The following is a 24,174-nucleotide window of genomic DNA, read 5'->3' on the forward strand; positions in this document are numbered from 1 at the left end:
TTATATAAATCTATTATATTTTAGTATTATATTTTATTATATCAATAAATTTTGAGAGAATAGAGGAGAAGATGGTCGTTACTTTTTCTATATCTTTTATTTTAACACTACACCCTAAAGTGAATAATTTACAATTTTTGTAATTACAAAACTAACATGTCTTATCAAAGTAGTAGTAATAATAATAATGATAATAGAATACTAAAGTCAAAAATAATTCAAACTATTATCATTAGTTTTGATCTATTTCAACATTTATACGAACCTGTTCAATATATCCAATCAAATAATGCAATTGACATTGTATTGGTTTGTAAAGATTGGTTTGAAATTATATTGCGTTGTGTTGCCACCAATCTATTAAAGTTAATTGTAATATTACGAAATATGGAGATGAAAAGATAAAGCAATCGATTGTAAATCTTTCAAAACAGAAATCAATCTATAGATTTAACAATGTTAAGCAATTATATTTAAATGGATAATATATGTTTGAAAACGGTACCAATAAATATGACTTGGAGGTCTTGAAATTCATTTCAAAGTTTGGCAAGTCAGAAGTTCTTTTTCTCAGTACCGGTGGGATGAAACTAGTAAAAGACATCATCAAACAACTACCAACGATTAAGATCAGTTTGTGTGACAGCTTAAAGCATTTCAAATATACTCAACTCTTTACGTTTGAATCACTCAGTCGAATTGAAATTGGTCACCTATCAGATTTCGTGGTATCAAATTGTTAAAGTCGATCCTCAAACAACAGAGAATTCAGTATTTCAAATGTGCAACTCCTCTTGGTTTGTTTGGATGTGAAACAATAGAAAAGATTGCTAGCAATCAAACATCTTAGATTCTATCAAATTGGTAGCCAAGATTTACTTCCAATCACCCAAATGTTGGCGTCAAACAAAACATTTACAAAGCTAGACATTAGATACTGTTTTCCATATTTGAATGTTGAAGAAGAACATGAAGAATATTATGATGATACTGACAGTTGTAATAATGATGAATTAGTTCAAGAGTTTTTAATAACTATAAATCAACATCCAACACTCTGGTATATTGTTCTTTTACTACCTCGAATATCTGTCTGAAGAACGATCTGACAACTTTGAATATCTCAAAGTTAGATTTTCACCAAACTTTAGAAAATGTACATGATTTTTTTGTGGATCATTAAACCAAAAGAGGTAGTTTTTCATTTATTTTTCACCAAGTTTTCAATTTTTATTCACACAACTAAATTTTTTTAATAAACAATGGTTGAAACTTTAATAACTTAAACCTTTAAGTTCATCAACAAGTTGGTTCGCAATGCATTGTTTATACCAATATAAATCTTTATTATAATGTTGTTGCTTATAAAAAGCATTTATCTTTGTTGTGTTAATACAAATAAAAAATATATCTTTTAATCATAATCATTTTTGTAAAATTATATAACTGTCAGTATGTATATATAAATATTATTTAATATTATCTATTTATTTAAGTTGTAAATTTAAATTTAATCAATCAAAATTGACTAACTTTATACCTAAATATTTAGAAATAGTTAACTTCTTGGTATCTCTTAATTCTTTCTATATTGTATATTTCCAACGAGTTATGGATCAAGTATTAGATATTCTTGTTCAACAAGATTATCTATTTTGCAGAGGTAAGGATTGTGCAGAAGCAATACTTCCTTATTCAAGTTTGTATTTGTTTCAGGAAGGAAATGGTGGATATCATTTGGCTACATTTGAAACACCTGATGTTGCCACTTCATGGTATCTAGCACCAAGCCACAAACCAAACAAATTCTGTAAAAACAAGACGTTCTGTTCAAAGTGTAAGATGGCAATTGGTAATGAAATACTAGCAAAGAAACCGGATGGCAGTAATCTCTATAGTTTCGATCGTGAGTGTACTGCGCTGGGTAAGAGTCACTTGGACATCACCTATCCAAAGAAGAGAACTTGGCAACTCATCGTTGAATCCGCAACCAATGGAAGTCTAATCAAGTCATACGATATGAATTCACCTGAATTTCAAGGTGATCAAATCGATTCGGATTCAGACGACGTCGATCAAGAGGATCTACCTAAACAACCGTTGACTTATCAACAAACAAGATATCCCGAGAGGATCAATGTAGATCAATTGAAGACACGTGGAATAAAACCGCGAGAATATCAAATAGAATCATTGGCACGAGCCATTAAGAAGAATACTCTATTGGTGATACCAACTGGACTTGGTAAAACATTGGTAGCTATCATGTTGATTCAACAGATGGTTGCAGTGAATCAATGGACACCGGAACAACAAGCGGGGAATCATAAGAGAATGGTGTTGTTCACCGTAAATACCAATCCATTAGTTGAACAACAAGAGAAAGCAATCAAAAAACACAATTCAACATTGACTGTTTTAAAGTTGAATAGTGAGAACCGATTGTCTGACCGTAAGATCAATTTTAAAGTGCAATCTAAACGACCCGATATCATTGTGGCAACATGTGATTCCATTATCAATTTGTTCAACACTCGTAAGCTATGTATCAGTGATTTCCATACGATTATATTTGATGAAGTTCATCATGCGACTGGCGATCATTCCTACACGAAAGTAATGACACACTACAAAGAAATGGAGGCCAAATTATACCCGAGAATTCTTGGATTATCTGCAAGTCCATCCAGTGGTGAAGATAGGATAAAGATCACTGGGAATATCATGAAGATGGAGAAGGTGCTTGCATCTAGTGTATTCCGTCCGAATCTACCACCAACCATTAATTTGGAATCCAATCAACTGGTATTCACTCTGACGCAGGAGGAGAAGGATTGTTTCAAGGTGGTAAAAGAAAAGATCAATGAGAGGTTGAAGACAATCATGATGGAAAGCAATTACTTTTTGAAAGGAATGGAGTTGTCAGATAATAATCACCCATCGTTTAGAAGCAACCTAAAACAATTCTATACTTGGACAGTCCATAATGATCTCAAAGTCTCCAATGAATTGGGTGATATTCTTAGAATCTTTGAATGGCTGATGGTCACCGGTGTCGAAGGATTCAATCAATTCCTGAATTATCTCGAGAATGATCTGGCCAGTACTGCAATTCAAGAAGGTCGTTCAAGAGATTTCATTGAGGAGTTGCATAACCTTGTCGTTGAAAAGGGAGGAAAGCGAGTAGTGAATTCATCGAGATACCAAAGAGTTGTTGAGAAACTAACAGAGAAGCTCGACAGCGAAGAGAAAGTTATTAATTTTCGTGGTATTATCTTTGTGAAGAAGAGATCTACATCTCGTTCATTGGTTCATATGTTAAAGAAAGAACCAATCAATTCAAAAGTCAATGCGAAAATCATTGTTGGACACAATGGTGAGGATGGAATGGACTCTGAGAAACAAGAGAGAATCATGGTGAAGTTTAGAGAAGGTCAATCAAAGCTACTGGTTGCAACCAGTGTGTTGGAGGAAGGAATCGATGTTAATACATGTAATTTCGTTCTCTGTTTTGACGATGATTTGGATATGAGATCAATGATCCAGCGAAGAGGACGTGCAAGAAACAAAGAAGAAGGAGAGTTTTGGTATGTTAAATCTCATGAGGAGGTCAACAAGATGGATATTTTGCGTAGATCGGAAGCACTACTCAACCAAGTCATCACGGAAATCATGCATCAAGACAAGTCGTCGAATGAAGAGGTTACCTATTCGATGGTTGATGATTGGTCGCTTGTTGCCAACAGATTCCAACCACTTGGAAACCGACAGGAAGCATATCTCTCATTCTATAACTCACCTGTAGAGTTGGAGAAGCTGCTTAGGTTGTCTTTGAGATCCAATATCCTGGATGTTCGAAGGGAGAAAGCAGCTCAGGAATCTAGAAACTATCTGACCAACTATCTACTAGTTGGAATTGGATTCGAAGATGGTGGGGGTGGAACGGATGAAGAGAAAGCAGAGTTGGAAGCTAGCTTGAGTACATTGTTCAAAGCCATCTACAGTGTGAAAGGTTGGTGGGCTAAAGTTACACGTCCGGTGGTTCTTCAACTGCCCGTTCCAAAGAAAGATGAGAATCAACCTTGTTTCCGTACTCTGGCATCTTTTTCCGCTGGCAACTTTGTTGATCCGACCACCTACAAATCCGAGATACTATTCACATGGGCAGTGATATTCTATGGCAATGAAAGACAGTTGGAAATCACTTTCTTCGAAGAGTCCAATCCATATTCATCGGGGCCAACTCTAATTTTCTTGAATGAAAATATCGAGAGTTTTGCACTCTACGATTGTGATCCAGACAAGAAACAGCAACGATCATTCTATCTTGTTGTGAGACGTCCACCCATTGCCGTCAATATTGATTTCGATGATAATGAAGACGAACGTATCGATATGAGATATAGTTCTTGTGCTTATCCATTCCTCAGTCGTTGTTTTGTCTATCGTATCAATCTTGAACCACATCAACTTGATCAATTGATTACGTTAATGAATATACCATACTATTTGGCATCAATTAAAACGGCAACATCATCATCATCTCAACATTACAATAACAAACAACCTAAATTAATAACTTCTGGCAATCTTAGTAGTAGCATTCCAACCAATCCGACAATCATATTAAAAGATTTTGAAATATCTTATTTATTTGCAGTACTTAAAAGGTAAATACTAGTAATTATTCAAATCTATTTGTCTAAATTTTTTATTAATGTTTTTATTTTTGTTTAGCAATTCTAAAACAGGATTTGGAAAGAATAATGTTCCAAAAGAATTCTTTGAATATGTGACTAATTTAGTGGTTAAAGATAGGAGATTTGCTGCATTGTATATGATACAGAGAGCAATCGATTGTCAAGAGTTTGAAAACTATCAAAACCTTATCAAAATGGATATTTCCAGTTTAGAAGAGAATTTCGAGAATGAAATTCCAGAGCACCATTTCATGGTAAAGAGTGCCTACATTACACCGACAAGAGTGATTCTAAATCTTCCAAGAATTCAACTTGGAAACAGATGTATCCGTCAGTTTCCTTCGGAGCGATTCATGTCGGTTCAATTCACAGAGGAGGATCTACAAATCCGTATTGAATATCAAGATTTCCTACTGCCATTCTATAGCCATATTCTGCTGAATGGTATCAACGTTCCAGAGATGGGAACATTCTATTTCTTGGGTTCGAGTTCATCACAAGTCAGAAATTATCAATCGTGGTTCTATTGTGTAGAGGAGGGAGTAAATAAAGAGAGTCGTCTAAAGGAGATTCGTGAAGCGATGATTGGTAAAACCGATAGCAGTTGGTCAGCAAGAAAAGCATTGCGTGCAATGTCTCTTGTTTTTCCATCTACCATTCCAACCATTAGAATTCCTCCACATGAATATCATGAAGGTTTAGATGATATAGTTAGAAATGATCATAACTTTACTGAAGGATGTGTAAGTAGCTTACTATTTTGTTTATTAAAAAATAATAAAAACTCAATATTAATATTAAACTGATAATTAATTACATTAGGGATATGTTGGTATTGAAACAGCAAGAGAAATAGCGATTGCTGGTAATTTCCCTCAGGATACTTCTGCCTATCAAATTAGAATCGGCGGTAATAAGGGAGTAGTCTCAGTTCATCATTCTATTAGACGTGGTATATATCTTAGGAAATCGATGAGAAAGTTCAATACAACTGATGAGCACGCTTACAATAGAACTCTTGAGGTGATAAGTGTCAGTAGTAAGAAAGCATGTAATCTCAATCGTCAGATCATCAATTTGTTGGTTGGTCTCGGTGTGCTGGATGGATTCTTCTTGTCGCTGCAACAAGCTGCTCTCGATAAACTTGCTCACATTTTCAATGATGAATCGGTACGTCGACATATTATGCATGAACTATCGAGTATCGATGAAGCATTTGATGAACTCGATTTAGCTGCCAACGATCCATTGATTTGCTCATCTCTCCAATTGTGTTATCTAAAGAAACTCGATCAAATCAAAGATAAATGTATGATAGAAATCGATTCTGCTCGGACAGTTCTTGGCGTCTCAGATGAATCTGGAATTCTTGGTCCTGACGAAGTATTCCTACAAATCTCAATTGATGAGGAGGATGGTCATATCTCGAGAAAAGTAATTACAGGCCAAGTGTTTGTTTGTAAGAATCCTTGTTTGCATCCAGGTGATATCAGAGTGCTGACAGCTGTCGATGTACCAGAACTCAGAAATTGCTATGTTGATGTGATTGCATTCTCTCAGAACGGTGAAGTCCCTAATTTCAAACAGTGCTCAGGTAGTGATTTGGACGGAGATCGTTACTTTGTTGGTTTTGACCAGACCATGGTTAAATTTATCACTCCCGAGCCACCTTTTCTCGGAGATGAGTCAGCCAATACCAAAGTGGAACCACCATACGATGGATCTCACAAACAGTTGGTTAAACAATACATTACCAATATTACACGTGGTTCACTTGGAAAGATTGCACTCAGTCATCTGGCGATTTGTGACAAGTTCTCACCGACTCATCCACTAGCCATTGAGCTTGCCATCCAACATTTCATTGAGGTCGATGCATTCAAAACTGGAGTTAACGGTAAGGTACCAGATATAGTAAAGAAACATCTTAATTATTTCAAGTTGTATCCAAACTTTATGGAGAGTTCAATGCCAAAGAAAAACTATTGGGTCTCGCACAAAATCTTGGGAAAACTTTACCAAATCTCAGTACCACTTAAAGCCATTCCCAGATACATTCCTGACACCTTTGTTGATGAAGGACTTCTTGTGGATGGATATCAAGAGTACTTGGCCGATGCCAAGAAAACTTATACTCGTTATAAGTTTGCAATCAATTCTCTGTTGACCAGATATGATATTGATCGTGAGGAGGATATCATTATTGAATTCATCAAAGAGACAATCAACTCGATGCGTTACACCAAGTTGATTATTGATGAACTAAAGAAATCCTATCACGAAATTCAAGATTCATTTAGAGATGAATTCATTAGAGTATTTCCTGGAAAGGATGTTGACGAGAAGAAACGTTTCAATAGTGAAGCAATACAAAAAAAGGTGTCTGCATGGTACAAGGTAGCATATTCCGATGTTGAAAATGATAAAACTCTCACTTTCTATTGGATTGTCAAGCAATATCAACCGAAACGTAGTATAAAGACTGGTCATGAACAGCCAGATCACCTATCGACATCGATCATCAAATATCTTGGTGATCACCAGACCGATTTACTAAAAGGTTATTCTGAGCGTATCATTATGGTGACGGATCTTCTCAAATTACTAAGCCAATCGAGTTTGTTTGAAAATGTCCAAATTCACTTGTTTGGATCGTCGTCCATGTTGTTGTTTGATCCTTTGTTTTCAGATCTGGATCTCTACATTCAAGATACTATGGATCGATTCAAAGGTGATAGAGATGCGCTATTTCTTCACTTGGAAAGTGCCCTCAGAAAGCATGAATCAAACGCAGAGTCAATCGAATATATCTCTGACACTGCAGTACCAATTGTAAAGTTCCAACTCAACAAGATCGATTGTGATATTTCTGCGGATTTCAACGGAATCGCAAAGACAGCAATGGTTTGCAATCTCTATTCGAAGCATCCATACATTCTTCCGATCATGCATATTGTTGTCCGATGGGGTAGAGAAACAGGTATCATCACTCACCACATTCAGAAATCCAAAGCTAGAAACTTAAAGACATGGTCATTGATATGGATGGTAATTCACTATTTTAAATCAGAGAGGATCATTGATGAAATTCAAGTCAAGAACAAAATTGAGAACAAGAGCGTCGATTGGTTCTCCCAGATTCTTGTTGAGGCTTCAAAGACGCACAGCTGTTTCTTGGCACAATATTTGATTGGATTCTTCAAGTTTTATTCGAACCGACTTGCCCAGGCATTGAATAACAAAGAATCATTTGTACTGACATGTCCACTCGATCTTCCAAATGTACCATCGTTTGTTTTCAATGACAGTCCTGATAGTTTCAACGATCAATATCTCTTTGATATTTTCAATGTTGGGTATCACACTCTTAGCTCAAGTCCTGGTATTCCAGAGTTTTTGAAACGTTGTCAATATGACAGGAGTAAAGTTATCAATCTAGATAAAATCATGTCTCGACATGTTTCAGGAAGTGAAGAGTATCTCGAGAGTAAGATACAAGCGCTAACCAATGCTAAACTGGAAATTCAGCCGTCGAAAAGAGGATGCCTTCAAGTGAAAATCAATGGTGAACCTCATGAAATTCATATGGCAATCGAAGAGCTCTATAGAACTTCTATGGATATCACTTCACTACCATTCCACAGTGGAAAGAATCATGTACCAGGTGGAGGCACTGTTCTTTTGTTCAAAGGATGTAACACCATTTCCGATCAAATCAAATTTGTGAAATTCCAGAAGGACAGATCATTTAATATCCAACACTCAATGAGACATCCAAAGATGATGCCGTTACTCAAGCATTTGAATCTTTCCAATCAGTACAAAGGAGCCAAACTAGAGTTTACCAAAACCATCTTGAATCAACTGGATATTTGTCATAAATATGTAGACGAGCAACGCTTTGGTCAAAAGAAGGTATTTGTTCGTTTTGGAAATATCTATTTATTCAATTGTCCACACGAAGGTGCAGAGTTTACCATCACCGAACTCCAAAAAGCGATTTCCAAGACAAAGAAAAGGAATTTCCAGTTGAAGCAAAAAGAGATTAGAGAAAAGAGTAAAAAGAAAGAGAAGGAGGAGAAAGAACAGAAGGGAAATGATGATGAAAATCAAACTCAGGTTTTCAATAAGAAATACAAAACCACAAGAACAGTAGAGAAGCAAAACAAACCTAATAGCCATATTCCAAAGAGTGCCTTCTTTACCAATTGTTCTGGTAGAGATGACCAAACGATATGTGGAATCTTTGAGAGTATGGGATGGACAATCACTCAGCTGAGCGCTGAAGATCAATTTGATAGTGATACTTACACACTTTGCTGTAATATGAATTCACGAGAGATTCCAGAATTCAAAGTTGGTGTCAACTCGAATCTAGAACCACCAAACAATCTCAAAAATATTGGTTTGAATTGGTTCGTTTGTGATTTGACAGAGTCTGACCACTCAAACCCACATATGCTGGATATCCGATACTGTATTCAATCCAAAAAGCATTACCAACAAGAAGCTACCGTTGCAACTGACCAAGCATACTACGAGTACATCACTCGAAAGATTGTAAAACCGAGACCACCTTCAAACAGTAGTTCTTCCGATCATCAAATGGCACCAATCATCATTCTTGATGATTTCATTGGCAACGTTTACCTAATTAGACATCACAAGAACATCAAGTGTTATGTTCCTCCTGCTGATCACCCACTCTCCAAATATAAATTGAATGCACAAATCCATGAAATCGTAGAGTATAGAAACAATGGTTCTTTTTATGGAACAAAGTATGAGTTGGAACTTTCATGTGAACTGCCATCTCCTTTAGATACATGTGAATTTACATCTATTTTTTGGTATATATAAATATATAACTCTATTTTATTTTTTTTATAGATTACAATATTAATATTTAAACACCAAATTTATAGGGAGAGTGGATTAAAAGTTTTACATCGATTAAATAACACAGAGATATTAGAAACTCTTACAAAGAAGAATATTATTGTATTATAAATAAAATACTTTTTTTTTTTAAATTTTATTGAGTTTTATTATATGTTATATATTTCTAAGCATTTTCATTTAAATTTATTGTAATGTGTTCACCACCATCTTCGTCAGAACTACTGGCTTCGTCATCAATGACAAATTTCGAGAACTTTTGTGTCATCTCCACTTCTGATATAGATTGTACTCGTTCGTATTGATCTTCTTTGATCTTGAATCTCCATACCAAGAAACTTATAACAAATGACCAACAATCGAAACTCCAATTATTGGCATAAAGATCCAATTGGTTTTGTCTTTATCTTCCTCCGCTGGAACCACATTTTTTTCATCTTTTTGGAAAACAAACATTTCATTTGCTCCAAAGTCAATTGGGAATCCATTGATCTTGACCAAGAGTTCTCTTTGACCTTCTTCTGATTCTGGTTTAATGAATTTGATTAAAGTATCTGAATGGTAGGTAATATTACATGGTACATAATCAACTTTGATTTCTAAATTAGATTTAGAAACATCTCCAAAGTATGTTCCAAAGATGTCGACCTCTCCATTTCTTAAATCGCTGATCGAAGTAATATTAGGTGAGTTGATTGTAATATTACCATATGAATAAAATGTTTCATATTCATTAATTTTGATAATAATTGAGGTGTTGATTAAACTATTAACTCCTGGTTGTTGATTTAAATAAAAAGGAGCTATATTTGCATAAAGTAAAGTACCATTATTTGACAATGTGGTATTTACAGTACAATTCAAATCTCCAAAAGTAATTGAAATGTTGGTGCTATTTTTAAGATATAAAAATAAACCATGGATTTCCATCAAACCACCATGAACACTATTATCTATATTCACTTTAATATCTTTGAAAGTGGGAACTTTAAAATTTAAATATTAGAATTAATAAAAACAAAGAAAATACATTTAATTTTACAATATATATTTACCAATAGATAAATTGTAAAGATTTGATTCAACATTATTAACTTTGAGTTTAACTGGGTGAATTCCATATTGAACAGAGGTCAGGAAATCTGAATCCACATTGGAAGTTACTTGTACATGAATTTTATTTAATGAAATATTTTTCATCACAATATCTCCAATTTCAACTACAATCCATTCATCGTTGGCAGAAAAACTACTACCATCTACAATTAAACTAGAGTTTTCGAAATATGCACCCGTAATATTGGGTTCTATTATTTTATTTATTAGTATCATACATTAAGATCTAATTTATTTATTTTTATTTTTTAACTTACCAAGAAAAGAATAATTAAAATGAAATTGTGAATCTCTAACTTTAAAAATTATATCCAAATCTCTATTTTGAATAATATCTGATGAATATGAATAATAAAAAATATTCCTTGTTGAATTATTATTTTGATCTTTAAATTTCTTATCTTCGGAAACTATTAATGAATTTGGTGAGTTATTAACAATCTGAAGGTACTCTCCAATGACTGTTATGGTTCCTCCTTCTGTTGGAACTCTTGAAATCGATGAAACAATCACTGGATTCCAAAAGAAATCCTGTGTGTCTTTTTTCTTTTTTCCAAAAACTCTAATCAATCCTCTAAACACTATATCATCTGTAATGGTAATGTTCAAACTATTATCCTCCATCACTTGATAGGCTATATTTTTAAATTCACCCAAAGCCAACTTTCCCCAACTAGTCTCCAAAGCACTAACCTTCTGAACAGTATCAACCGTTACATTCGAAACAATCGCATATCCATCATAATATTTTACAAAATTTTCATTTCCATTTTTTAATTCCACTAATAATTTTTTAAAAAGTATTAATATTTTTATTAAAACAACTAAATATTTACATTACTTACAAGAAAAAATAGAATTAAAACTTAGAAAAATAAATATTATCAATAAAAACATATTACTAATAATTAATAAACATAAAATTAAAAATTTTAACAAAGATATATAAAAGAATGGACACTGATATATATATTTAAAATTTTATTTGAAAGAGAAATTTAATAAATTAAATAATAATAACAATAATTTAATAAAAACTATGATAAAGTCTCCTAAAAATAAAAATAAAAATAAACTAATAAATTTAAAATAGTCCAAAATTCTTTTTCTCTAATATAAATATTAATTGAAAATCCTAACACACTACAATCCACACCACAAATTCTCAAAACATCATCACACAATTTTAAGTGTGTGTGTGTGTTTTTCATGTTTTTTTGAGTGTCAATTTAAAATTACTAGTTTTTTAATATTGGTTGGTAGTTTAACACGTGTGTGTTGTAAGACAGAATAAATATTATCAAGCAAAGATTAGTTTTTTTTTTTTTTTAACATGTTAACTTTTTTGAGATTGTTGACTGGTTATAATTAAACCGGTTAATTGTGTGATTGATTGAAATGCTATTATAGGAAATAAACAAAAAAACTTAAATCAACCATTTGCTAAATAAAATAATTAAATTTAATAAACGAATAAGTTAAAAATAGTTTTAAATTAATAACTTTGTAATCTAGCAAACCTTATATCAATCTAAATTTGTTGATAATGATAAATATAATGAATGTTTTATTTTAGATAAAGAAAGAGTGTGCATGGTTTAAAGTGATTTAATCAGGTGATTTTAATCTAAGTTTTTTTTTTTTTGTTGTTAAAACCAGATGGGTTATTATAATGATGATTATAAAGATGATGATGTTGTTGTTGATGATGATGATGATGATGATGATGGTTTAAAAAACTCTGTAAAGTGTACGAACGAGATATTCAAGATTCTGTTTTACTTTTTTGGAAAGGATCAATTCGAATGACTTGGGAATTGTCATGTTGAAGAATCGTACTTGAATAAAGAGTAGTGTTTGATTGATCTCGAGTGCTGAGCTAAGCTTGTTGAATGCCTGGATGGAGAATTCATAGTCGCGGATTACAAGTAGTCTTAGCGACTGGTTGTTTTGAATCGCCGAGTAGAAAGGATCGAGCTGGAATTCAATCGGTTGTTTATTGGGATGTTGGTTGACCCAGTAGTTCAGTTTGAAACTGGTGAGTAGCTGTGTCTCGCCGATGTACTTTGAGAGCTCAGGCAGACAACCGGTGCCCAGCGAGTAAATCGAAATCGATGTCAAATGTGAAAACAGTCTCACGAAATTGATGGTGTACTTTGGGTTGGTCTGGTGCAGTTTGAGATGTTGGAGAGTGCTGGGAAGTGCACCCTGTTGGTGGATGGACTCACCGATGTGGATGTTGGAGGTGCTATTGTTGTTGTTGATGGAGAGTGTCAGTTTGCGAATCAGTGGTTTCCTTCGAACGAGATCGATCCACTCATTGTGGTTGTTGGTCTGCTCCTGGATGGAGAGTTCAGTGATGTTTGGTGAGAGCTCGACAAAGCTGACCAGCGACAAGTGGTAACTACGCTGATGCTGAAGCTCTTGCTGCGTAGGTTTACAGCGAACATTGAATTTGAAGTGAGTCAATCGCGGGAATGAGTTGGTCAGTCTCGAGAAATCAATGTACGATCGAGTGGAGATCTCCAGTCTCACCAAGGAGTGTGAGACAACCGTTGATAGCTGATGTAGGAATGGTTCAATTGTATTTTCATTCTCATTCATTTGGAAAGAAAGACTTTCAAGATTCGGTGCTCTTTCCTGGATGATCTCAAGCAGTGAATTCAAATCGACACCATAACACTGTAGATTGAGTGTTTTGATTTGTTGTTGTTGTTGCTGTTGTAGCTGCTGTTGGGTGGATGGCGAGGATATCAAGCTGCCATTCAAAACTATTGGTTGTCTTAATGAATTAATTAAATCGGCACATGAAACATGGCTGTAAACACTTAGATTATTCAATGACGAGAAATATCTCCAATCGATCCGCAGTCGATCGAATAGAGCGCGATCGTACATACTGATCTTTATTGATTTCACTGTGGCATACAGTTGTTTCAGTTCCGTGTCATTTGGTAGAGAAACCTCAAGATGAAATCCTTTACCAACAACTACTCCTCCCACTCCTCCTTTCTTGCTATTATTAGTATTGTTATAATACAACTTTTTTAAAGATGATCCTGTTATTATTGTATTATTACCACTACTACTACCACTGCTAATGTTGTTGTTATATATTTGATTGTTATTAGTGTTGTTAGTGTTGTTGGTGGTGTTGGTGGTGGTACTTCCATCTGCAGAGGTGCAGAGTGATAATGTATCGAGAGTTGGCCATAGTGCGAATCTAGACTGACTTTGATCGAGCCACTCTCTAATCGAATGAAGACTAATAGCTTTCAGTGAGAGCATTTGTGGAATCTCTTCTACGACCATACCGAACCAACGTCTACAAACAAGAGTCAATCTTAGTTTCCATACAATAGGTGTATATTTACGATCGAACAACACTGTCTTTACTATTTCCTTTTCAATATACAGTGGTAGAATATTGGAACTTGGTGAGCATCTACCACTAACAACCCCATTTCTATTTTCTATACTATTATTATTACTATCAATACTAATAATGTTGTTGTTATTGGAGTTGGTGTTTGTTTTGACCAAAGGTATTGGATGGTGATCATTTGCTATTGCAGCCGCAGTTACACCACTATTATTGAACATCCTACTATGACCTCTATCATCTACAGCCAACATCTATCTATCTTTTATCTTTTATAATATAACAAAAAAACAATTAAACAATTAAATATATATATATATATAAATATAATGATAAAGTTATTTATTTACAAATTTACAAAACTTAATTTAACTATATACAAACAATTAACAAAATATACAAAAAAAACAATATATATGATCTATAAAAATTTAAGTGTTCATTACAAAGAATAATATCTATGTTATACAATTAATTCAATGTGATAAATAAAATGAAAATTAATTTTAATGAAAAATTTAATTTAATTTAAAAAAAGTGTTGATCTACCCAGTGACATGGGGGGGAAACAGCACAAATAAGTGTTTTTTTGATGATCATAGAAATTACTTGTCAAGTTATTTACTATTATACTTATACCAAACATAAAAGTTTATCAAAAATGAACGAAATATATTTTTATTTGATCAAAAAATTAGTTTGTTAGGTTTAAATTAAAAAAAAAGGAATATATATATTTATGTATTTTTTTGTTTGTTTTTTTTTTATTTGATGGTTTAGAATATGTTACCAACTCTTGGTTTGGGAGAAGGAGGTGAAGTTTGCTTTTTGGTGGTATGCATACCACTTAGCAGTGAAGTGCTGGATAATGAAGTACTACCTGATATCGTTGCATAGCCATTGCCAATGGGTGAGCTATCTTCGTTGGCTGCGGGTTGATCGGATTCGCAGATGCTGTAGACAGAGATTCGCTTGTCCCACGACGATGCCCAGAGCTCAGAGATTCCAAAGGTGTGAGTTCGTACGGCAACCACAAAACTGACGGGATCCGAGTGTTTCTTGTTGAGCTGTTGGATGCACTGGAAGCTCTCCTTGTCAAACACCAGTATCGATGTGTCCCAACACGATGCATAGACGTAGCGGTCGTGTGCAGTCAAACTGAGTACCTTTGATGTGATATTGTCAATCTTTTTCTTGACATTCAATTGGTCATCGAAGACACATATCGTTTTCTCACTGGATGTCCAAATGTTTCGATCGATTCGCTTTATCGTGTGAACAGTACCGGAATGAGCATCGGAAATAGTAAAGTACGTCGAGAAACTTGGATGATCATATACATAGATAACACCTTTTTCAGTACCGATCCAACATTTCGAATCATTTACACCTTTAATAAATGCCATCGTTGAGATATGACCTTCTCCGATCTTTAAATTTATCGTCTTTTTACATTTAAATTTCTGACGAGGAAAATAAAATATTAGAAATTTTAATAAAGTAATTAATTAATATAATTATAGCTTACAGTTTTACTATAGATTTTAATTGCTGTCATATTCTTTTCTTTACAATTGGTAACAACGGATTTACCGTCATCAAAGAGGTGAGAGATATAACTGGTTTTGATAATTCTGGTTGGTTTGTATGGAACTTTGGGATCGTAGATCAAAATACCATCGGAATAGTATGCCCATATTTGAATTTCTTCATCCAGTGGATTGACAATCTTTCCTTTCGATTTTCTTACTTGTGTTATACCGATGATTCTTGTTGATTCAGGACTGCGGTAACTAGCCATGATCGATTTCGAATTGGTGTTGAAAACAGTTACTGAACCATCGCCACAACCACACCAAACTTGAGGTTCCTGTTTGTTGTGAACGTAGAGCATACAATGGATGGCAGAGGTGAGCATCGAAGAGATAAACTCACGGAAAACAATGGGTGGATCTTCCAAAACAAACGAGGAGCTGTGTGGAATAAATTGGCTGACCGTTGACATGGTCGGTGTCGCAGAGACAACAGAGATACTATCATCGGAATCGGCGTTGGATCCGCCAATGTCTGCGCCACCAATGTGCAGACGCGGTGAGTCAATTGGTTCCAGACCGGCTGGCGATGGCAAGTGTCTGTCAGCAAACACTCGGGTGGTGTTGGCACCAACAATCATATCGCTATCGTTGATACGACCTGGAGTGTCGCATGGTGACACATCCAACTGGTTGATCATCGGTGAGTAGTCGACACTGGCTTCTACAGTGTGGTCGGCTGCACGCTTGAAATCCATTTTCGTTGCCAGTGGGAATGTCTGTTGCATGTGTTTCAACTTGACAATGATCTCTTCGAACGATGGACGTTTCTTGGGATCCTCATGCCAGCATTCTTTGATGAGCGATTGGTAACTCTCTGGACACTCAACGGGGATGGTCGGTCTCAGTCCACCGATGATCTTATCCTCGATGACGCTATTCCACTTCAACTCTTCAAAGTACTCATCGAATGGAACGTCACGAGTAATCAACTCCCAAATAACCATACCATAGGAGTAGATATCGATCTTTTCGGTGTATTGTTGGTTTTTGATGATCTCTGGTGCTAGCCAACGCCAATTCCAAACTTTACGACCTTTAATCTCCTTATCAATGTTACGAATGGATAGACCGAAATCCGACACCTTGGCAATCAGAGTATCAATGGAAGTACCACCCAACAAGATATTGGCACTCTTCAAATCTCTGTGAATAACCATTGGCTTACAACTGTGTAGGAACGACATACCCTTGGCAATGTCCATCGACAATCTCAAGATTGTATTCCAACTGAAAGAATCTGTTGTATTTCTAAGGAATTTCGATAGATCACCATATCTCAATAGCTCTGTAATAATACAGAATGGATTCATTGATACACCTTTCAATGATACAATATTTTCATGATGTAAATCACTGTACAATTATTATTGAATGAAAAATTAATAATCAAATTTGATTGTACCGAGTTACATATTACTTACCCACTAAGCATTGCTTCATGTCTAAACTCTCTGAATTTCTCAGTTGTAGTGTCATCTTCTTCGAGATTCAACTTTTTGATTGCAACTTCCGATTGATTCCAAAGACCACGATATACATTTGCAAATGAACCGGCTCCTAGTTGTGGACCAATCTTCAAGTCTTTGAATGGAATGATAGAGAACTTGTTGCTGTGTACTGTCACTTCGAATGCCAACTCGCTCAACTTGACTTGGTGCACACCACTACACATCACAAAGTCATTGCCGTGCGATGCTTCTTTCTCACAGAAATCGAGTGAGAAGATAGTTGCATTCTCCTTGCGACGCGATTCAATACAGTGTGTACATGTGACATAGGTGTTGGTCAAACGATCTGGGAAATACCACATGATGAACGATGAAATGATATCGACGAGATTCTTGAGTAACTGTCCACCTTTGATGTCACGAACGGTCATCTTCAATCGATACTGACCGGGATTGTATTCAATGAAGGCTTGGCCATGATCGTTCTTCGCTGCACCTGCCCAAACCTGACCAGCCGGCTGAATAACCATTCCACCTTGCCAAATGCAGAGTGGATCAAAGTTTTGAAGCATCTTTACAGAGAGACGCGAGAAGAATCCCTTAGGAAGGAATTGGAATTGATAGATACGTTCGTGTTGCTGACGGATATGGTCAAACTCTGGCCAGAGCATTGCCATTACCACTGGACGCTCCTCAGAGAATAACATTGGCACGATGATACTGTCACCGTTGTCTCCACCGGTGTTGCTATGCATAATTTCAAACTGCTCCAAGAGGTGAGTGAGAGAGGTGTGAATCGAACGTGGATACTTTTCGTCCCAGGCCTGGTTGATACCACCCATCAAGAGGTAACCGTTCTGATGCTTCAAGTTGGTGACGGTCGAGAGTACACGTGACAACCAGAGTGGCTCAAGGAAGACAATGTCATTGAGCTCATTATCACCGTCGTCACGGTAGTAGAGGATATCACCACAGCGCAAGAGATACTTCATGGCGTCATCGATCTGACGTGATTCCAAATTGATGGATTTGGCAATGGAGCGAATCTTGGCTTGTGAAGTGGCGGGTATACGAGAGTGCCTCGAAGCATCTTTACAGGTCTCTATCAATTGATTACGAAGTAGTACGAATGGAATTGGAACCTTTTGACGGAATTGTTTTTGTTTGGCAATAGAGTGGATCGAATGGATAAGAGCTTTGACTTGCTTAAGATTCTTGATGTTGACTTGGAGGTAGTGGAGAATGTTTGTGTAACGAGACAACAGTGTCTGTGAGATATATTGTGTTTTCTTGGATGGATCCTCAGTACTTGTACCGACTACTATGACAATGGATCCTGGTGATTTAGCCTGAATAATTTCCATCCAATATTCGATGGTCGATTCATTCAATGCTGTCGATGGATAGGTGACCACAAAGATCGATTCCGGTGTGACAAACAATGGATGAGTAGATTGGTGAACTTCGAGTCCACTGAAATAGAACATCTTGAATGCAACGATATAGTCTGGTGCTTCAGGTTGATTGTAGATCCAGTCGGATGTTTTGATTCCAGTGAGGTCTTGGTCGTCACGGTCGGCACCACCGTTGATCTGTCCGTTGAGACCTGGAGTTGTAGCTGGCGATGGTGTAGGTGGGGCGTTGTTGCTCAATCCTTCGCGACGAGTGACACCCGACTTTTTGAGAATGTTGAAAAGATTCAGTTTGTCTGGACTCTCGTCACCAACAAAGCAGAGTTTAACATCGTTGTTGATACAGATATTCGATTTGGAACTGGCTACCAACGAAGGATCGAGAGTTAGCGTGTTTGTCAAAAAGATTGAAATTCTCTTTTCGAATGGCGCAATGTTGATTGAGGGTGGTGTGCCAGGTGACTGTGGATTGATCAGCGAGGTGTTCAGTGGTGGCACACCGAGTAGCATGAGTGGTGACAGATTGATGTTGTACTCTTTCACCTCTTTCTTTGGACCGATCCAAGTTACTTTGAATCGATAGCGTGTCTGTGGTTGAGCTGGTGTCGAGACGAGTGGTGTTGCAGAGGTATCGGGTTGTTTCATCTGCGAGGAAGATGGCGCAACATGTTGCTGGTCATCGTTAGAGCTAGAGAGATGCTTTTTCTTTTCGAATTTCTCAATGAGTGAGATCATCTGACGCGAAGTTATCAGTATTTCATCGCCAAGGTTCAGTGGATAGTCGCAGAGTCTGGTCCCTGCGTTGAGGAACCCAGGCATTCGAGTGTTCTGTGAGACTATTGCTATGGCGAATTGATTTAGATCGGTACGTGGAGTGATTGTGTTGTTGTTCTTGTGGTTGAGTGATGCATTGACAAGAGTCATCGTTGCTGTCTCTATCGAGGTGTCTTGTTCGATCAGCTTTGTAATATTGATGGCTTCGTTGATTGCAGTGAATTCGAATGCATATCTAAAGTTACACTCTAGAATATCCATGGTTCCAATCTTGTTGCCTGCCAAAACACGATCGCTTGGGATCTGGTACGGTAGCAATCCCTGGGCGTTCTCATCGAGATCATAAAGGAATAGACCAAGACGAGTTGGATCCAACTCGATAACATGTTTGAGCAGTGTTTCTTCGATGATTGCTTTGGGATTGAGTTGAAGACTGACAAACATAATCACTGGATTCTTGTTGTTGCCGCTGTTGTTGTTGTTCGAGGGCAGTCCGCTTCGAGGTGACTCCATTGGGTTGTTGTTTGGCAACGATGGAAACAAACACTTTAAATAAATAGAGAATGGCTGTGAAGCTCGCTTCTTCTCTGGTCTGAAAATAATAGTACATTCATTGTCGACGTCATACATCCACAATGGTAGGTCGGTATCGGTTAGAACTTCACGTGCTTCACTTGCGTTGTCGTTGCCATTGTTGTTCACACCCAGAATCACCAGTTGCTCACTGTATCGCACCACCAGCTCATAGTCCTGAACATCTTTGTTGTAGCTGATATCGGACATCTCTTGGTCGTTGAGAAGTCGCGACATCAAAGCACGAATATTAACGGTGAGCGGCACACGTATATTCCTCACGGTCATATTGGTATCGGACGTATAAATATGGAAAGTAAGTATATCTTTTGATTTCGATTGTCTTTCCAACACTGCACATCGTCGCTTGTACGACTTTCCATTGTAGGTGGAACGCAAGTCGTCCGACGACCACTTCTTGAGCTCGATGTGTGAATCTTTCTTGGGTGCGAGTGACGGTGAGAATTGCGTGAGCGACGAAAGCTTGAGTTCCGCTTCGACAATGCCGGTGGTCGATCTGATTCTGCCGGTGGTGTGATGGTGGTGTTGGTGATGCTGCTGCGGTGAAGCGTGAATCGATGTTCGCGACGATGAACTAGTCAGACCGAGTCCACCCATCGATATCGCTTTCAAACCATTCAAAAGCTCCTTGAAGACACCGTAGAGATAGTAGTTTCGCTCGCCATTCGCAACTCCATTATCTTTTGCCTTTTTGAAAAATTCATCGAGCTGCAACGACTCTGTCTTTAGGTAGTGAATGAAATATGCGTACGCTTCATCTTTGTTGACAGCTGACGGCTTCAAGGGTGGTGTGAACGATTGGCTACGTCGCAACTGACTGACTATCATATTAAAGAATTCATTTAGCTGTTGCTGTATACCAAGTGATCCAATCTTTTGACCATTTGTTGATTTTGATAAAATATTATTGTTGATGTTGTTGTTGTTATTTAAACTGGTGATATTTGGAGTGCCACCTATCTCTGGTAGACTCTTTTCGAAAACAAGATCACTTACGATCTTTGATATCTCTACATACACCTTTTTGGTGAGTGCAGATGCAGATGCCGATGGTTTCATATTAGCAAGTGTTGGAACGATCAACTTGCCAAAGAAAATACGTTTTACCAACTCGATATTATAACGTGGTTGATCACCAGTGTTGGAGATTGAACTTGTCTCACTGTAGAGTAGATGCATTAGGTAATAGGTTTGTGGTGATAGTTTATCGTGTGATTTACAAATAAAGTTGATGATCGATATTGCAAATTGAATGAGTGCTTCGTCGTTGTTTAGACTGCTACCATTACCACTATAGCTGCTATAGTTACTATAGTTACTGGTGTCACTGCCACAACTAAGATCAAAGCTAGGTGTTAGTGATGCTGACAATGTTCCTGTTGCTGTTGAATTCTGTTGTGAAGAAGCACCACTATTATTTAAACAAAAATGTTGAATGTTGGCTGCCAACACTTGCATCTGACTAGCTAGCAACGCTTCAACCGTTGAACTCGAATGTATCTTTAAATATGCTGATGTCATTCTATTAACGACACTAAATAGTTATAATGTTTTGTTATGTGTTAATATATTATTATGAACTTTGAAATCGAGCCTCACTTCCTGTACTTACTTTTTATAACTAAAAAAAGAAGCATCATCGTTTGGACCGACGGTACTTTGTTGTTGTAAGTTGATTCTAATGTACACACGTAATAACTCGAGGAAATGGTCATCGAGTAGCGATATAAGTGAATTGAAGATCTCGGTTGTCTTTTGTGCTGAAACACCTCTGCAAAAGTTGTCCATCAACGTAAAAGAGAACGTTGGATCGAGTGATATAAATATATTTCTGAAGAGCATCGGTTTACCACCGTTGGCTCCACCACTACCAATACCACCACTACTTGGACTTGTTAAATGATTATCCATTGTTGTTTTTCGTTTTTCCAATCAATCAATCAATCAATGAAAACAAACACAAAACTTTTATTTTTTACTACTACTACTACTATTATCTATTCTATTACTATTATTACAACTCTATCTATTAATTATTATTATACTAATAATATCTATAATTTTTTGAATTCAAAATATATATATAACTAACTTTACTAAATAAATATAATATGTATGGTTATTATTTTGATTAATATTATATATATAAGGAAATTTAATTTAAACTAACTAAACAAGTTTTAAACATGTGATGTGATAAATTTAGATATAAAAATGAATTTAAATAGTTGAAAAATAAATATATAAACAATTTTGATGTTGTATATCGACGTTGTTTATTGCTGCACAACAAAGAGGTGTTTGTTGAGTTGAATGGAATGTTGTTTAATTTTATATATAGATAGTTAGTTTACTATTAATAAAAATAAAGAGATATTGTTTTTTTTTTTTTTTTTTTTTTGTGATTATTATTTTATTTTTGCTTGTTGTTAGTTATTGTTATTATTGTTGTTGTTTATTTTAAATCTAAACTACGGTTGATTTTGATTGTGTATAAGATTAAAAAATATGATGTTCTCTCTATCTCTCTAATAAATATATATATTATTGATGTGTTGTGGTTGTGTTGTGGTTGTGTTGTGTGAGTGTGAGTTGGTTGAATTGTTTTTACTTTGCTGTTGTTATTGTTGTCACTGCTGCTGCGTGTGTGAGTAATTTATTAAACTTCACTCTCTCTCTCACTTTTGAAGAACAAAAAAACAATGCATAATGAATGTTTACACCACAGTAATGTAACAAATAAATACAAATAAATAAATAAAACAAAGAATACAAAAAAAACAAAAAACAAAAATCAGTCTCTCTAAAAAATTTTCAAAAAAAACAGTTTTGATATTTTATTTTTTTTCAAAGTCTCTGACTAAATTTATCGTTCACAAAGATATTTTTATTTGGGTTTCCGCATGTCATGTGACAATGATCATAATTCACACTTCGATGGGTTTTGGTGTTAACACACACTCCACAACAGGTGATAAATTTAAAATATATTTTTTTTTTTTTAGTTTTTAAAAAAAGTGTTTAGTAATTAATTAAATAATAATAACAATTTTATTTTATTATTTTACAATTCTTTATATTATTATTATTGTTATATCTGGGGTCTGATAGTGGAATTTAGATTGGAAAGATGAAGGTTGATATGACCAAAGCTATTGGTATGCAATGAAAGGAGTGGTTCTAACAATTCATCTTTTTGCAAATTGATGTAGCTGTTGTTGTTCTTTTCCTTTTCCGTTCGATTCGATTTCAGGATGTTTGGTGGTAATGGTGGCAATGATGACGTTCTAGTAGCACGACAATGTTTATTCTTTGATTGATCTTGAGCTGACTTTGCAAAGCTCGCTACTCTTGTAGTTGAATGAATAATGGGAGAATTACTATTTAAAGATTGAATAATATTTTGACTTAACAATTTATCAATTTCATCTTCTGATATTATTTTAGTTTGTTGTGGTGAGAATGTTGTCTTTGAATCTATATTCGATATTTGTTGTTGTTGTTGTTGTATTAAACAATAGTAATCTATTTTGTTGGTATGACTGTAGGTTTCTAAATCTAATGTAGTCTGGTTACCTATATAAAGTTTATCTATAAAACATTCTAATTGTTTAAGTTGTTTATCATCTAATAATGACATGTATTGCATTAACAATTGAACATCACTATTATGATTATCGTTATTAATATTAGATTGAAGTTTAGACTGATTTTCTGTTGTTGGTTTTGGTGAATGATCTTTTAGAAATACAGGTGAATGTGGTGTAGTTTTTAAGATTGTTTTTTTTGATGGTTGATTAATATTATTTTTTGTTGTCAAGTTATCAGATTCTTTAGTATTGTTTTCATTAAGCATCTTCGAATAGAAATCATTGTTTGGTAAGGCTAATGGTGGTGATGACTGTAGAGTATCTTTTAAATTAACTCTGATGTTTGACTCGCTTAATAGGTCACGAATTAGGGGTGAAGAGTATCCTCTTCTTATAGGTTTTCTTTTTGATTTGTTGGGTTTACTTGTTGTTGTTTTATTTTGGATTTTGATCGTTTTGTTTTCATCACAACCAAATTCCTCTACTATTGTCGAACTACTATCTTTACAAGACATGTTTTATTGATATCAAACAAGAGGATTCTTGTCGTAAAGTATTACAAAAACAAAGAAGTAAAGTAAACTGTTGTACAATAAAACAATCATTTTTTTCTCTCTTATTGTTATTTTTAAATTAAAAAAAAATAAAAAAAGAATAGTAAGTT

At 35.4% G+C, this 24,174-nt stretch overlaps 5 protein-coding genes across 5 annotated transcripts; 1 reads left to right on the forward strand and 4 right to left on the reverse strand.

Moving 5' to 3' along the window:
- Positions 1 to 156: 156 nt before the first annotated feature.
- rrpB (RNA-directed RNA polymerase) lies at positions 157 to 9,710 on the forward strand (the record flags this gene model as incomplete). The annotated part of the gene is made up of 7 exons (XM_020576160.1): positions 157 to 365; positions 654 to 771; positions 822 to 1,060; positions 1,497 to 4,670; positions 4,738 to 5,443; positions 5,523 to 9,550; positions 9,626 to 9,710. The coding sequence occupies 7 exons, from the start codon at positions 157 to 159 to the stop codon at positions 9,708 to 9,710; spliced, it is 8,559 nt and encodes a 2,852-aa protein (XP_020433409.1).
- A 55-nt stretch (positions 9,711 to 9,765) lies between these two features.
- Positions 9,766 to 9,867, reverse strand: PPL_05271 (uncharacterized protein; the record flags this gene model as incomplete). Its single annotated transcript, XM_020576161.1, has 1 exon — positions 9,766 to 9,867. The coding sequence occupies one exon, from the start codon at positions 9,865 to 9,867 to the stop codon at positions 9,766 to 9,768; it is 102 nt and encodes a 33-aa protein (XP_020433410.1).
- A 71-nt stretch (positions 9,868 to 9,938) lies between these two features.
- Positions 9,939 to 15,503, reverse strand: PPL_05272 (uncharacterized protein; the record flags this gene model as incomplete). Its single annotated transcript, XM_020576162.1, has 6 exons — positions 9,939 to 10,585; positions 10,655 to 10,906; positions 10,973 to 11,497; positions 13,616 to 14,304; positions 14,448 to 14,469; positions 14,888 to 15,503. 6 exons carry the CDS (start codon positions 15,501 to 15,503, stop codon positions 9,939 to 9,941), a joined length of 2,751 nt encoding a protein of 916 aa, XP_020433411.1.
- A 98-nt stretch (positions 15,504 to 15,601) lies between these two features.
- roco7 (WD40 repeat-containing protein) lies at positions 15,602 to 21,831 on the reverse strand (the record flags this gene model as incomplete). Its single annotated transcript, XM_020576163.1, has 4 exons — positions 15,602 to 17,045; positions 17,114 to 19,918; positions 19,955 to 21,454; positions 21,533 to 21,831. The coding sequence occupies 4 exons, from the start codon at positions 21,829 to 21,831 to the stop codon at positions 15,602 to 15,604; spliced, it is 6,048 nt and encodes a 2,015-aa protein (XP_020433412.1).
- Positions 21,832 to 23,011: 1,180 nt separating this feature from the next.
- PPL_05274 (uncharacterized protein) lies at positions 23,012 to 24,025 on the reverse strand (the record flags this gene model as incomplete). The annotated part of the gene is made up of 1 exon (XM_020576164.1): positions 23,012 to 24,025. The coding sequence occupies one exon, from the start codon at positions 24,023 to 24,025 to the stop codon at positions 23,012 to 23,014; it is 1,014 nt and encodes a 337-aa protein (XP_020433413.1).
- Between the last annotated feature and the right edge of the window lie 149 nt (positions 24,026 to 24,174).

Source organism: Heterostelium album (genome assembly GCF_000004825.1).
Source record: "Heterostelium album PN500 unplaced genomic scaffold PPL_contig12, whole genome shotgun sequence".
NCBI lineage: Eukaryota > Evosea > Eumycetozoa > Acytosteliales > Acytosteliaceae > Heterostelium > Heterostelium album.